Source organism: Plectropomus leopardus, chromosome 4 (genome assembly GCF_008729295.1).
Source record: "Plectropomus leopardus isolate mb chromosome 4, YSFRI_Pleo_2.0, whole genome shotgun sequence".
NCBI classification, from domain to species: domain Eukaryota; kingdom Metazoa; phylum Chordata; class Actinopteri; order Perciformes; family Serranidae; genus Plectropomus; species Plectropomus leopardus.
This window is the reverse complement of record NC_056466.1, coordinates 29872458-29889206: the sequence shown is the minus strand read 5'-3', so window position 1 is coordinate 29889206 and position 16749 is coordinate 29872458. Positions and strand designations below refer to the sequence as shown.

The 16749-nt window shown below is 40.1% G+C and overlaps 1 protein-coding gene across 1 annotated transcript in view; it reads right to left on the bottom strand.

Moving 5' to 3' along the window:
* Positions 1-16749, bottom strand: part of grin2bb (glutamate receptor, ionotropic, N-methyl D-aspartate 2B, genome duplicate b) — a 121095-nt gene that overhangs the window by 80216 nt on the left and 24130 nt on the right. Inside the window, exon 4 of the mRNA XM_042485841.1 lies at positions 14581-15285. Coding sequence (XP_042341775.1) covers positions 14581-15285 — 705 coding nt within the window. The remainder of the gene's footprint in view (positions 1-14580; positions 15286-16749) is intronic.

The window sequence follows — 16749 nt, the reverse complement described above, 5'->3', positions numbered from 1 at the left end:
TTACCATTAAAATGGAATATCGTTATGTAGGTGTTACAAAAGCAAAAAAGTTACCCCCAATACCAATATCATACTTAGTTGAGATTTTGAGGGCTGCAGCAATTTCTGTCTACCTTTTTTCCTTGTTCACTATATCATGGTACAAATAGGACATGTCAGAGACTCCACTCCACCAGTTTCTTTCTTCTTCACTGTCCTGCAGAACCAATCCCCAGTCTTTGCACTGTAGTCTGTGACCAAAAACTTTGCGACTTATGAGTCCACTGTCTTGTTTATCAGAAAGTATTGACAAGTTAAAGTCCAGTTGAGTGCAGATCATGGCAACAATTCATTAAAAAAAACTAATGAAGGGAACCATTATTTTATGTATGTTGTGTTATGTTAAAAATGTACGCTAGGAATTAACGCTCAAAAATCCAGTATCCAAAGCCTGCATAAGAACAGGTATACAGAAATGTATCTGTAGACAAATATGTACAGATATTGACACATTTCTGGAGGATATAGAAACAAAGCATCACTTCTGCATCAGAATGTGTCTTTACCTTGCTTCCTCCATTGCTCCTCTCTCTCTCCGTCCTTATCTCAGTCTCAACAAATGCAGGCTCACTGATGAATGTAAATGACTGCCCTCCCCAGCTCCATGCAATTAGAACAAACTCAACCTTTTTGCCTGTTTGGGATTAAATACCCACCAGTCAGCTGGCACTCTCCGTATTTAAGAGCCCTGTCTCTGCCTGATGCAAAACCATGAAAACCACCACATTATGTGACAATTTTTTTTTCTGCACCGGCTCTTATCTTTGTATCTTTTATCTCTCCCTGACTGTTTTTTTTTCTCTCTGTATTCCCCAAACATAAAAAAACACTACATGATGAAGCTCAAAGTCATGAGCGCTGGCACCAGAATCCCTCTAATATGTACAGCTTTAGAAAAAAATAGGAATATAACACAGTGAAAGTTTGTTTTAAGTTTGAACCCCTAATGACACTGAATGGTGAAAATTGTAGGAGGGTCATCTTGAACTTTTCGAGGCAACAGCACTGCCTTGAAGATGGGGCTTTGGAAGCTGTGGCAAATTAAATGTGCATGAACAGTGTGCTAAAAAAGGGAAAATAACAGTCAAAAGTACTGTAATTGGAGTGTATCGTGTACTACATATGAGTTAGTGCCTTAAGTATACTGCTACTTGGTAATAATACAAGATCCAGGCTTTCTTTACTGTACAACAGCTTTAATACTGAGCACCTGTTTTCAACGGATAAAGACTCCATGATATCATAACTGAGACATCTGGCAGAATTAATATGTTAAATCCCACTGGCAAACACTTGATGTTCTGATTTGAAACCAACACAGACAGTTGCTGTGACTGGCACGTAAACAGAATCAAACAGCACACAACCATCCATCACTCAATCTCATCAGTGTTCCTTTTTCAAAGGTCGTGGGAACAAATTCTTTGTCAGTCAGCAATCACAACAAATCCTCTAAACTAAATAACAAAATATGTTGTTTGCCATTGCCTTCCAAAACAACACATTTGAGTGTTTCCTATTCTGACATCTCCAAATGATTCATAAAAAAACTCCTTCTGATTAGCCACCGCTTTGGATTAAACTGCGTACATTACTTTTACGCTGACAATGTGTCAAATGACTACATAGAGTTGGAAAGAGTCGCTTTTTGTGACAAACCCACAGAGACATTATCTGACTCTTCAGTTCCCCTCAGCTTTCCCTCATCTTCACTGTTTGAGTTAGTATAATGGCTCTCATCAACTTTGTGTTTAGTGAAAAAGCTTTGATAACCCACTGCACGCTACCTAGCTCAGCACCAAACAGCAGCCAGACAGAGTTAGCGACTATAGTTGAGCAGAGTGAAGCATTTAGCAGCTAAAGAGGCAAATATTTCCCTCAGGAGAAACAAAGACAAACATTAGATTTACATTCATCATGTGGCCAGAAACACAACTCAAAAGGAATGCTAATGTTGCTCTGCGTCTGCTGGATGTGTAATAAGCAACTGTTTAAAAAAAAAGTCCACTTTGCAAGGTCCACTTTAATAGTATTGTGTTTGCATTGCATTGCCTCTGTAAAATGAATAAGTGCACTGTTAATTAATGTGTAATTAATACACACACCATTAGTCTGCACACTCCCCACACTTCTGGTGACACAGACCTGATTTAAAATCATTAGAGTGCCCCTTAAGAAAGAGTGTGGTTTTGGTTAAATATGAAGGACTAAACACATCCTGTTTCATACTTCAAGTTCAACTTCACTAAGTCTAAAGATGTCTGGGATCGGTTGGTTCACCACTTTGGTCCAGGCAGAAATATCTCAACAGCTATTGGATGGATTGCCATACAATTTAAAACAGATATTCATGGTCCAAAGAGAATGAGTCCTTCGGACGTTGGTGATCCCCTGACCTTTCCTCTACGCCACCAGCAGGTCAAAGTTTTGAAATATCCAGTTATATATTTTAAAGTTTCAGTTTGTCTATTACTTTGATTTATGACCAAATTCCTGCAAAATTAACAGTATTTCCATTAGCATCACCTGTAGATTGTGTTAAGTGCTAATTAGTTCATGCTGATATGCTAAGCTAAGATGTGAACATTACACCTGCCAACATCAGCATGTAAACATTATCATTTTAAGCAGGTTAACATGCTGTTAGCATCAAGGACCCCAGTGCCTAAGCACAGCGTAACAGAGTCATTAGCATGGTTTTACACTCTTAGATTCATTTAATATTTACCACCAACTTTCCCTGACCTTAATCAAAATCTTTTGTTGCCTAATGTAACCCAGGTTAAAAACCCAGTCCTTCCACTTCCTCTTTTTCTTGTCACTACATCTGGTTGTTTGGCATGCTGAGCAGAAGCGTTTGTGATCACACACATGCACCTTGACATCCTCTGTTTCAGCGGTGCGTTATATCTGCATGTTTTATAAAAGACTCTCACCAGTAAGGCTGGTTATAACATCAGTATTGTGTTTTTTTGTATACCAATAGGTCTCGCTGGCTTCGAAACCATATGTAGTAAAACAGAACTAAAATGTATCACTTCCATCGCTGGAAGGTGCCAGTTAACATAATCCATGCAGTAATTAAATTTTATTCTTTGAAAACATTTTTAGGAAAAGATATTAGTAATATATAATTTATTTCAAGGAAACACAGGTGTAATTTCACTTCCCACTATGGTTGAAGTCTCAGCTAAACAGTCAAGCGCAACAAAAAGTGACTTTTACTCTTGCTCATTATACAGTTCTTTCACCTCACAATATGTGCACCAGCAGCTAGCAGCAGCAACAGCAGCAGCAGCAACAGCAGCAACGGCGGCAGCAGCAGCAGCAACAGCGGCAGCAGCAGCAGCAGCAGCAGCAGCAGCAGCAACAGCAGCAGCAGCAACAGCAGCAACGGCGGCAGCAGCAGCAGCAACAGCAGCAGCAGCAGCAGCAGCAACAGCGGCAGCAGCAGCAGCAGCAACGGCAGCAGCAGCAACGGCAGCAGCGGCAGCAGCAGCAGCAGCAGCAGCAGCAACGGCAGCAGCAGCAGCAGCAGCAGCAGCAGCAGCAGCAGCAACAGCAGCAACAGCAGCAGCAGCAACGGCAGCAGCAGCTAGCAGCAGCAGCTAGCAGCAGCTAGCAGCAGCAACAGCAGCAGCTAGCAGAGAGCACTGTACAGCAGGTTTAGGTCACAACTCTGTGGAACTAAATGTTTTATGTCAGTGCTGCACCCTGAGAGCGGGCTAGTAAGATTGTTTTCAGAGTGCTCCCAGGAGCAGACAGATTTGCTCATCATGCTTTCCTGCACTCCCTCGCGCACACACAAACACGCTCTAAAAATTCCTCCTTCTCCATCCTCATCACGCCCTTTTCTTTCATCCATTTCCCACCTCTATCCTCCTTCTCCTCACTCTCACTTACTTATTGCATTGTTTTCTGAAACAGCACCGCAAACTGTTTATGAATGTCGTCCCACCCTCGCTGTCCCATGCACTCAGTCCACACTCACACAATTGAGCTTTTTTCTGTACTATTTCCTGATAAATTTCTAAATTTTAATTGTGCCCTTCAAATGGGCCGCAAATGCACTTCTCTCCCTTTTCTTTTGCCTTTTCTCCTTCTCTCCCTCGTCTTTCTCTCCATATAATGAGTTCGTTTTATCAGCCGCTGTGCTGTGCGTGGACAGGATGAGTAATTTTGGAGATCACAGGAGACTTCTCTGTATTGCACTTGGTTACAACAGGTTGTCAGAAGGCTTTGGGAGCCGTACTTGCCTTCTCCCTGCCAGCAGTAACTATCTGGCCTCTTTAACATTCCAGCATATGGGGCCTAATTAGCCAGCTAATCTTATTATGTAAGGTAAAGATGGCATATTATTCAAATTAAATGAGATTAAACTTTTGTGACACAGAATGACAGTGTGGAGCTACTTCAGATTCCTCACAAGTTGATGTGTTTGAGACAAATTCAATTTAGATGTATTTACCACTGGGATTGTCCTCACAAGGAAAACAACAACATTAAGAGTCTGTTCAGATGCCTAACTTTTCTTTACACATCATGAAGTTCTAGTTACCATGTGAATGTGACTCTTGTCTGTCAGGCGCAAAGACAGAAGTGTGACAGAGCCCTCACCTCACCAGAAAAAAAAGCAAAACAACACAAAACAAGGTACAAATGATGGTTGGGTCATCAAAGCTCTCTTTTCACCATAACCATTATTACTCTGTAACCATTACCAACGGAGCATTACCATGTAACATGAGTCATGCTTAAGTAGCTATGACTGCATATTTTGAGGAAAATAAATGAAATAAGTTGTCAGTGAACATTTTGCAACTTGGCAGATAGATTTAATTAAAAATGAGCATCTCTTAAAACTTTTTAAAAAACTTTTTTACTCTTAATATTTGAACCCATGCTGAAACCAGTGCCTTCTTTGGTAAACAACTCTTTCTGTGGTAACAAAATGTGAGTTTTGAACAAGCTGCAGTGGTCATGTAGTCTCACTCTCTCTGTTAAGACAGTTAAGTCTCTGTTTGTCTGTCTGTGTTCTTGTGTCTGTGTGTGAGTCTGCTCGTGTCATTCACTCTTTGATTCGACACAACTGACAAATATGTAAATTAAGTACGGAATTTAAAAAACACAATCACAAACAGCAGTATTAATAGCAATAAACATAACATTTCTTTGAAAATGATCTGCTGCAAATGAATGTAATTTATACAGCTGTGGCTCAGGAGGTAAAATGGGTCATCTACTAATCATCAGATTAGTGGTTTGATCTCCGGCTCCTCCAGTCCGCATGTCTAAGTGTCTGTGGCCAAGATACTGAGCCCCAAATTGCCCCTGATGGCTGTTCCATCAGTGTAGCTGAGTAGCAGGTGGCACCTTGTATGGTAGCCTGGGCCACTGATGTGTGGATGTATGTGCATGTGTGTCAATGTGATATGTAATGTTAATGCACTTTGACTGGAAGGAAGACTGGAAAGATGGTACGCAAGTGCAAGTCCATTTAATTTACCATTCATTTCCAGGAAGCATGACTATATGAACTAAGGCCCTGTCTACATGCATAGAAACTTTTAGTTCACTGAAAATATTTTTCTAAGGCGCAGATTTTTCAAAGCTCTGGTTACATTGTACCCGTGCGGTTACTTGTGCCATGAAAAAAAGGAGAGTTTGGGAAAGTATATCATTTTCTCAAGTAATGCATGCCCACTGTTTCTTTGTATAATCAGCATGCAGAAACAACAATGACGGCAAAATACTAGTTTGTTTATGTTTTGTTAGCACTGCTATGTCTAATGACAACATTACATCTTAACATATTCTGCATTTCCACAGCACGGAACAGCGCTACTCGACTCAATTCATCTCGATGCCTGGCCTGGCGAGCGTTTAGAGTTGAGAGAGAGTGGCTGCAAAAGAGATTTTGTAAAGCGAAGGTCATTTGGACAGAATTCTTTTCATAAATGGATGATAAAAAATAAAAACATTTTCAAAAGTATCTGTATATGTGTAGGTGCCTAAATAACAAAACGGATCCCAAGAACACAGCCGTGGATGTTGTTACAGCCTCCATTGATTGACAGAGGAGCACTTCAAAGCTTTGTCATTTCATGACATTACAGATTAGTGTGAGCTCTTGTGATTTTAGCTTTGAGAGACTGAAGGTCATGTCCTCATACATTATTTACATTTAGCTGTCAGGAGTGACACAAGAAATTTTATTTGAGAGCAGATTTTCTCCCTGTTCCAGCCTCCATCTGTTGGACTTTTAAAGGGTTAAATGTTCAGCAAAGCCAGCAAAATGGGGACATCAATCAAATTCAGACTGCCAAAGCATTTCACAAAGATAGAGTAGGTGAGAGAGAGAGAGAAAGTGTGTTCAAAGCTCTAATGGGATGGGATTAGTTTTACATGGAGAGGATGAGCAAAGTAATCATTACTGGAGCATGTCTGTTGTTTCAGTGCCTTCAAAATCTGTCATTTTATTCACTGTTCATGCCTCCAAAGTAATCCTAACATGTCCAAAAAATAATCCCAAAAAAGTACTCTTGTCATTAATGAAATCTGTGAGATTGATAACAACTGCTGCGTTATTTAAACACGTGAAGGACCACCAGCTCAAACTAAGAGCTTGTTCAGGCTTTTTCTTCGCTCTTGTAAACAAGCTATATTGTGGCTGTTGAAGTGTATCAGCATCAGCTGTGGAAGTTACATTTGACATATGGAGCCGTTTTGTTGCAGTGACAACGCACAAACGCAGCAGACTCTCCCGCCAATGTAATTTCTGAGACTGATCACAGAGGTGTCCTTCGCAAATTAGCTTTTCACGTTCCACACGTTCTCTTGAAAACTAATCCTGTCTAAACAGGATTTAAGATTGAGTTTGACAGCGTACTAAAGAATAATATCAGATAATAGCTTCATGAGGTGCAATATGCACATGTGCAGTTTATTATTGTAATTCTCTTGTCTTTTGGGATTGCTCCTAATTGCAAAAGGGGCATTACGGAGGCAGTCCATTATCCCCTCATGTACAACCAGGGATAATGGGATACATGGTGCATGCAGGATGAAACGAGGGGACTCATAAACCACAAAATGGGAATGAGAACAATAGGATGAGAAAATAGAGTGCACCCTTGGCTCAAACAATCGTGTCAGCTGCGTCAGATTAGCAGGGACCCAGCTACCAGCTAGTCTGGTTAATGTCAAATAATGTCGGTCTAAGTGGCCAAACAAGTCCCCAAAATAATTTACTTTCACAGTCATGTCTGTCTTACAAGAAGGCCTCGCACACTTCTATTTAAATGATGCCTATCTAAAGATGGAGAGGGTGTATAATTGTAGTAATCAATCAATAAGGCGTGGTGAATCGGTTTTCACTGACAGACGGTGCTGCTACTTTTCTGATGAAATGCAAAGCAGTTTGTAGTTACACGCAGTTTTTTGCCTTTCCTTTGATTGGAGAGCTCATACCACAAGGGAGCCATGTCGCAGTGACCCGTTCATCCATGAGTTTTTGAGTACTTAGTGTAGTGATTGTATTACATACAGCTAATGTGGTCATCATGTCCCCAGTTTGGAGAAGCAGGCTGGAGACGGACATAGAAGCTCATCAACGTTCTGCTGTTGAGGAGGGCAGCAGCAAAAAGTATTTCAGCCACCTAAAAAAATCTATATCAGTTCAACTGTATGCAATTGTATTTTCACAGCTTTACCTTTCCGTCAGACAGCCCATTTTGACAGGGAAGCTGTTGACGGCTTACATTCCCCATCTTTACTCTCGTCAAAGCCACCAGACTCCATTGACAAAAACAGTCATTTCAGCTTGCTGAACACAGGAGCTGCTAGTTTACTGCTGCTTCAGTCAGTTAATTAGTTTGTGTTATTGTGTAACGAGTGCAAATGCGAACGAACCCTTTTAAACACCAAAGTCACACAATAACACAAACAGAAAAAGTATTTGAGAGAGCAGTAGACCAGCAGCTCCTGCGTCCAGCAATGTTAAATCACTGTTTTTCTCAATGGAGTCTGGCTTTGAAGAGAGCGATATAATGGCTTTATTTTTTATGGAAATCACTGTCTGACATTACGGTAAAGCAGTGAAAATATTCTAAATATAGCATACACATAAACTGATATTGATTTTTTTTGTATGAGGGACCTTTTAGTTGGTAAAACATATTTTGCTGCTGACCTCCATCCACCACAGTAAACTGTAGCTTCTATGCCAGACTCCAGCCTGCTTCTCCAAAACAGGGGTGTGTCGACTGGCATTTACTGAATGTATATACTGTGTAATATACTGTGTATGAATAAGTAACCCATACAGCCCCACTTCAGAACTCTGAACTATCCCTTTAGCCTCCTGCATGCTGAGGACTTACAGGAAGTGTTGAATGGAAAGCAAAAATCCTCTGGAAAAAAAATCAACTTTAAGGAGACGGGACAGTTTATGAGAAATGGTATCAGGATGCTGTGCGCCTCTCAGTAGCTCATTTGCAGTGAAAACAACAGCTATAATCTCCCAAAACACAGGCAAAGGGGTTATTATCATTGAACACCAGCATGCTCTACGTGTCCACACACGTGCACACACACACATGCACAAAAGCAGGCACAGCTGAAGTCCCGACAATAGATCTGGAAGACCTCATTAGTCTCAAGAGCCAGAGTTGAGTGCGGGCCGGGGCCAACTCTGTCGTCCTATTATGCCAATACCAACACATGGCACGGAGTGAATTAATGGCTAAATGGAAGCGTGCAAATTGTTTGGTGCATAATGGACCTACCTGCATCTGTCACTGATTCATTATAATGGGCTACTGGAAAGGAAAATAAAGCCAGGAGTGCTGCGGGGTATCAGGCAGGTTTATTTGGGCGCACCATTTCCACTGAGACTGTGAAGTATGTGGAATAATGCGGTTTAAAGATCAAATGCCATAAAAAGGACACACGTGTTCATTGTCGGAAATCAAATTGCTCAGCGACAGGATATGGTGAAATCAAGTGGTTTGCCCTACATAGAAGGACTTCAGGAGGATTTGGAACACAATAGATCAGACCTTATTGTGGACTGATAAGGAATGGACTTGGCAACCTGAAGGGAATTGAGTTATTGATGCTGGAAAATCATTCACTCACTTGCTGTGCCACAGCAGATGTACGCACACACAGCATGTTCATGGAGCTCGCTGCCACGACTCTATAAGCTTCATGTTCCACCTCATCCACGCAGCAGTTTGTATCTCCATCTGTCTGTCACATATTTCCACTCTCCTCAGTCTTTCTGGCTACTTTACTCAAAATAGAATGCATGTTTTTTTTGTCCACCAAGCTCGTCCCTAGCTAAGAAGACATTGGCATAAAAAACCCTGATCAATGCATAGAGATAGTTACTGGAGTTACTGCAAGACCTCAGTTCATTCAGTCGAAACTGGCTCATGGGCTTTTTTTCTCGGATAAAATTACATATAATATTTGTCTTAAGGTACAGGTCTTATGTAGCCTGGGATCCAGCCAAATCTGTGAGCTGATAATTTATTTTCTCTGGCAGATGTGTCTGGTGCCCCTCCCATTCAAACAGATTTCCACCCGGCCACATGCCAGTCACAACCTTTCATCTATTACGGGGCATGTTGACACATCCTGTGCAACACACAAGGCTCATAAAACCAAGATCACACTGTCAGACCAAGCAGTGCTGATCATATATGAATCAAAACTTGGTTACTGCATTACCTATTTCTTGCCTCAGATGTTTTCAGAAACACTTTTAAGTGTACAGTTTAGCTGTAATTTAAGACAGTTTCTTCCTTTTGAAAATGGAGCCAGCACTGCCCCACATTGCATGTCTCATTCAGCACTACGTCATATGTTTAGTAACTCTTATTGGTTGTAAGTCTATTTGCGATAGAGACACTTTGGTCTGTGCCCTTTAATAACCCCCACTGGAAATGAAAAAAAATACTTACTGAGAGGTTCTGGCAATGACAGACTATGTCTTGTGTGATCACCAGCTTTGGCTTTATCCCATTAACCAGAACAGTTGGTCTGGTCAGAGGTAATGTCCTAAAAAAAAACTCACCCACAATCCAGAAACTGCTATTTCAGGTTATTCACCAAAATAAGCAGTCTGTAATTTTAAGGAAGGTTAGTCCTTATTGAGTTATCTAACAAATATTTTTCAATTAATTGGGTGGTAAATAGTGGAAAAACAGCCATTACACTTTCCAAGAGCCTTAATATCTTAATATCTACCTTTTTTAAATAGAATTAATACAACCAAAAGATATTCACTTTAAGATGTTATAAAACAGAGAAAAACACAGCAAAGTCCTCCATTAGAAAAGCTGGAATCAGAGAAAGGGGCATTTTTGCTTAAAAAAAAGAAGCTTAAAAAAATATTATTTTTTTTTAAAAATGAAAATTGTTTTTGATACATTTTCTGTTGAAAAACTATGGTAGTAATAGACCAATGTAATATGCTATAATGTTTGATACTAAAATCCTGCGTCGTGCTAAATGTGTCTGTGTAGGGATATACAGTCTATCTTATATAATTGATGGTCTTTGTGTTTCTTCTTGAGTTGGTATCTGAATCCAGTTTCTGCAAACACAGTACTGGTTATACACAGACTGAGTCTTGTCTTGTTTTGTTTGAATTTTCTCACAAAGTGCTCACACAGTCTTTGGTGGAGACAGGACAGTGGGCCCTTGTGTGAAATGAAATACTGAGTTCTATGGGATGACTTGTAATTTGACAATGACATAAGATTGCTTGTCATGAAGTATCTTTTTTTCTCCTATTTTCTTCCACCTCGTTGTGTTTTGTATATTGTATTTATTAATTTCAAATAATTTGCAAAGTCTTCCATTATTGTGTGTTCTCTAAAATGTCATTCAGAGCCTAAAACGAAGTCTTAAAAACCCTTTTTGTATCTGACCAAGAGTCCGAAATCCAAACAGACTTAAAAAAACAATATTTGCATTTCATTTTGGTGTTTTCATTTTGTTGGGTTTTTTTGCCTTAAAATCGTTGCTTAAACTAATTTAATTGTCAAAATTGCTGTTTTTAATTGTCAAAATTGCTGTTTTACTTACTTACTTACTTTTTTTATGCGTACGGATGTTAGGATGCAGGGTGTTTGTTTTTTTTATTGTGTGACTAAGAATGTTAAAAAATAAAAACAAAAAGACACAGCTACAGTGGCATTAAAAGCACACTACTTCAACACAGTAAAATGCAGTTCACATCAACCATCCTTCACTCTCAGCCTCACCACCCTTGATCCTCTGTCCCTGTGTTTCTACCTGTTTCTACGCTTTAAATTCATTATTCATCTATTCAAAACCTCACCTCAACCCCCACCACTCCATGGCTATGGTGTCCAACCCTGTACCAGTGCTTTTGTCATGCTAAGAAATAATCTTTCCTTTTCTTTCTCCCTCTATGACTGCTTTAATACAGTATGTAGAAATATATAAGCATGTGGTTGCCATGCCAACCCTTTGCACCGCATGCGACCCCTCCCTCTACCTATGTGTGTGAAAGAGAACATGTAAGAATAAAGGTTTAAGAGGAACAATCCAAGTGAATGGAAATCACAAGTACCAGGTTTTTCTCCAAAACTGTTAACCATTAAATGATGTGAAATGCAGGCCACCTCCCCCTCCACATACATCTTTCTCTTACGTGTTGTATTCCCTCAGCAGCGCTTGCGACGCTCTTACCTACACTTTCCCTCCTGTCACTCTCAGTTTGTGCCCTCTGTCTCTCTGTCAGCGGTAAAATGTGGTAATTATATGTTGAGCAAAATCCTCTTCCTCCTTCACGCCCACACAAGTTGTATTATTTCATAACCTTCACCCCCCCCCTCACTTGTTTATTCTCTCCTTCTTTATCTCTACAGTATTATCACTCCATTGTTCGTTTCTAACAACTCTACTTCTAATTCTTTCTTCTCTGTTGGATTTTCATATGCAACAGTCTTTTACAGACGAGATGAAGAAAAGGCCCCATGGGTTTTACAGACCATTGGACGGATCGCCTTGCTGTGGGGACATTAACGTAATTCTCTTTGAATTAGAGCTTTTATTTGATTATTTCTTCATTCGAGAATTGAGAGACAGCCTTGATTTAAATGTTAAAGTAAAGGTGGTAGATCAGATTTCCAGATTATAGCAGTCTGTTCTCAGGGAAGTTGCTTATTATCTGCCATAATCACTGCAATTTATCAAACATAACCACTTTTTCTAATTAGGGCACTCAGTTGGCTGATAATGACGTTACTAAACATGTTTGTTAAGATACGTGACTTCACGTTACACAGGAATGGCATTAATGTAAAAGCTTTAAATACAGTAATTTCAAGATGTCACTCCCTCTAATTATCAGACAGATTTATGCAGCAAGGCCTTCCAAAATCAAATCAGATCAGGTAACTGTGGTCTGAGAATTAACTTTCTACCTTGTACTAGGTTATGCTTGAATGAAGATGCATTTATGAAATAATACCCGTCTCATGACTACACAAAATCCTTTGTAACATCATGACTAGACAAAGTAGTAATAGCTGACAATGACCAACATAATGAGAGCAGACAGCCCTACCATATTATACAAAGCCAGGAGTTTGTGCTTTGTGACAAATTATTTAGGATTTTCTTGTTGAGAGTCAGTAGTTCACTTCTACAGTTTCTACATTTTTCTAGTTTTTTTTCCAGGACAATTTTACATTCTAGCTGTCAGTTACATTATAAACATGCACGCTGACAAAACACCAATGCACTTTGCTTCTTCTTGCACAGCAACATTTACTCCATTTTTTTATCCAATGTGTTTTCACTGTGTTTTTTCATTTATTTATGAGCCACAGACACATTTATGTAGAAGAAAATCAAGCTTTTCAGATCTTGAATTGCTTTGTACTCTTTTCTAAATTGCTGAAATTTTTTATCAATGTGTTTTAGTTTGGAGTTAAAGACATTGGAGAAACACCTTTTCTATCTCTTCACCACTGTCTAGTTCCAGAGAATCTTTGTCAAAAAAAAACCTTTACTCAAAGTACAAAAGGGGTTACATTTGTACATTTCTTTATGTATCATATCAGGGTTTCTAAACTGACGTACTATATGAGCTGACTTTGTGATCAGGAGCTTGTATGGATTATGACATGGTGTGTCACCTAAGCAACGGCCTAACTTCTACCAGAGCCAAGTGGTTTTTGTGCCTAAACATAACCACATGTTAAACACAGAGTTGTTAAAACGTAAAGAAACATAAGGTTTTCAACGTAAAGGCTACATAATAACATACAAATGCAACGTATCTGTGGTTTGAAGAAACATACAATGCCATCAGTTATTTCAAAAGCAGCCTAATCAACCACATTTAGTTGTACTGAATTCCATCTGTAGGCAAAGACCAGGAGATGTGGCTACAAGCTCTGGACAAACTAATACCATTTAAAAAAATAATAAGATTTAATTTGCTAAAGGTCAAAGTCAAGAATGAACTTTCATATTTTTGGCCTCACCTGTATCAATTAAACTAAATATACCTTGCAAACCAAACGCACACTATGTAACCGATGCAATGACTCATACCAAAAGACAACTGCAGAGAATCTCTATTGCACGTCCCATTTTCTCCAAGAGGCAGGCTGCATCAAAAATCTAATAAAAACCCAACCTCAGCGTCGTATGGATTCTGTCATTCCTCTGTGAGGGACTTAAACATGGCTAAGCCTATTAACAACATTATTTAAGGATACATTTCAAAGCCATTGTTCCGTTTCTGGATCACAGATCCTGCTCGTGCGGCCTGGTTTGTGCCAAATCTCTCGTATCCCGATTCCACAATGATGTGTTTTTTTTTAACTTGTTATGTACTCTTTTGTTTCACGCTGTGAGTCCTTTCAGAGTTGAGGCGACCCACTGACAGAAGATTCAACATGACGTCAGGCTCACAGAGGATGTCAATTATCAGCAAACTCAATCAGCAGAGAGGCTGGTTTAGAATGAGAAGCAGCACTGAGAGGTGGGAGGCTGATGCATCTTTGAAAAAGTGTGAAAGTGAAAGAAACTTCTCTATTTTTCTCTCCGTGTCCTTATTTTCTTAAACGTATCAAAGAATCACCTCATACTAAATATCCTAAATAAAACCATTATGACTTTTATGAATGAGTCATCCAAAAATAAGTCGATTATCTTTGAGATAAATGATCCAGTTATTCGCTATTGTCAATAAATCTTGTTTAAAACTGTTGCAGTTAACATGATTTTGCAGGTTCTTGAAGGTGGCTGTTAAATTTAATCCCACTCAGGTGTTTTATTCTCAATGCTAAGTGTTTTTTAAATGATCCAATATAAAAATCATATCCAAGAAACATTATTGTAATTAATGCTGGATGAAAAAGCAACAACGTGTCTCAGACATACCTGTTTAGATTTAAAGATGACTATTGTCGCTTCACTATTTACTATCAACATTTGGCCTTAATGATTGTGAAGTGCAATCAAATTATTGATGAACACTTTCCCTACCTTGGCAGCCATGACCATGGCGGAGCCTCCCCTGATGCCCAGGATGGGGATGTGTGTCTGGGCCGAGATGAAGTCCAGGATCTGAGCGATGGCCTCCTGGTCTGTGTCATCACCGAACACAACGCCTTGCAGAGAGTTCCTCGTCATTTGTGCGCAGATCCGATTGATGATACTCTTTGGATCAGTCTCATTCATGGTGACTACCTCAACTTTGGGAGGGTACGGGATGTGAAGGAAGTCCTCTTTCTCAAGTCCCACCCCCAGGGTTACTTCACTAGAGTTGCCCACCAGGATGACAGCTATACTGAGTGAGTTGATCAGTTTGGGATTGATTGGGGGAAGAGCCGGCAGGGCAGGGGAGTACTGAGGAGGGATGGCAACGCCCCTCTGGCCGCCTCCCCTCTGGCCACCTTGTCCCCCTGGGGAACCTCCAGGCCCTGAACCTGGACCTCCACCCCTGCGAGACTCGCAAACAGGCAAGAGGAGTACGGAGAGCAGGAGCAGAGAGAGGGATAAGGAGAGGAAGGGCAGGGTCAGCCGAGGCTGACAGTGAGGGTGATGAGAGGACTGGTCCGGAGGAGGAGGAGGAGGAGGAGGAGGAGGAAGATGGGGCGAGGAGGAGGGGGAGACGAGAGGCTTGTCCTGAAGACGGGAGGGAGAGGGGCGGAGGCTGACAAGCATTGTGAAGGAGTGTAAACGCCGTCCCTAGAGGCAAAGAGGGAGAGAGGGAGAGAGACGATAAACAAGACATAGTATAAAAATATGGATTCAGCTTTTAAACTTATTGGGTCCATCTACATCTGCCAACATTAGCAAATCAGATACATGTCCATATATGATATGTTGGCTGATAAACAACAAGGAACTCCAGTACAGAAATGCCAAAGATGTGTTAGTCATGACTTATAAACAGTATCACCATTATACAGTGTGTCCACCAAAAGGCAGCTTAATTGTAATAGAATTATAAAAGTCCTGCTTAATACAGATGTTTGTCACAATTCAACAGCTTAAAAGGTCTCTGAGTGAAATTCAGAGCATATGAGTTGGCTGGACATGGTGCTCAACATGGTGGTGGCTGAGCCAGCATAAACGGCACTTAACAACAGCAGCTGTGCTGACACAGCTAATGGTGTTAACCAGGGTGGACATTACCCTTCAGCATCGATGCTATCCCAGTGTCAGCGGTAACCAGTTTTTGAACACACTGAAAAGCAGCAGCAATTAGCTAGCCAGTGGGATACACACATGGAGTAACATGCATGCGTGCACCAGCCTACCACAACAATCCACATTTACCACTTTTCCATCCATTTATCTCTGGTTCTTGAACCGGTTCTGTTCAGGATTCTTAAAACCTTGGCACTATCACCAACTTTGAACGGAAACACTATTCAAGGATGCGTCGTCAACAGAGGGTGTTGCACAATACACAATGGAAGTAAAGACTTGTAGCAAGATGGCAGATGGCATTGATTACCTGCGAGGTTTTTTTCTGTTATAGATATTTGTTTTCATCCAAAAACAAGCATGGAGCAACTATTGATCAGACCACTGCCAACTCTTATTTCAGACGATTTCTCACTTAAGGTCTCTACTGTTGCCTTCCCCATCCTCTCTTTTCAACCTGTAGAGTATGACTTTGTCACCGTTCGCATGTCAGGTCAAGGAAAACCTGCTTGTTTTTGTTCCAACAGGAAACCAAAAACCGAATACTTCAAAATAAGGTGCTGAATCCGGGATGAAACCCATTCCATGTTGGTGGAAAAGAAGGGAGTAAGGGAGGCTCGGATTACATTACACACAAAGTCAGCATAACGTCATGCTCTGCTGTAGACGCCATTACCCTATTATATCTTTACATATCAAATAGTGGTTTGTTACTATATAAATGCATAAATGTTCTGAATGTCACATACAAAACCTTCAATTCATTAAAAATATTATTTCAATTTAACAACCAAATTTAAGGGATCCTTATAAAAAAAAGTTTGTTCATGCTATTTGTTACATTAAAAAAACTAATATGGGCTGATAAATTATTCTAGATTTATTCAAACTCTTAAATATTAATATTGATATGAGCCTCAAGAATCCACTACACACATGGAAGATACAGTTGTGTTATTTTACACCTCTCTAGCCAGTTAAATTCTCATCTGCTTCATC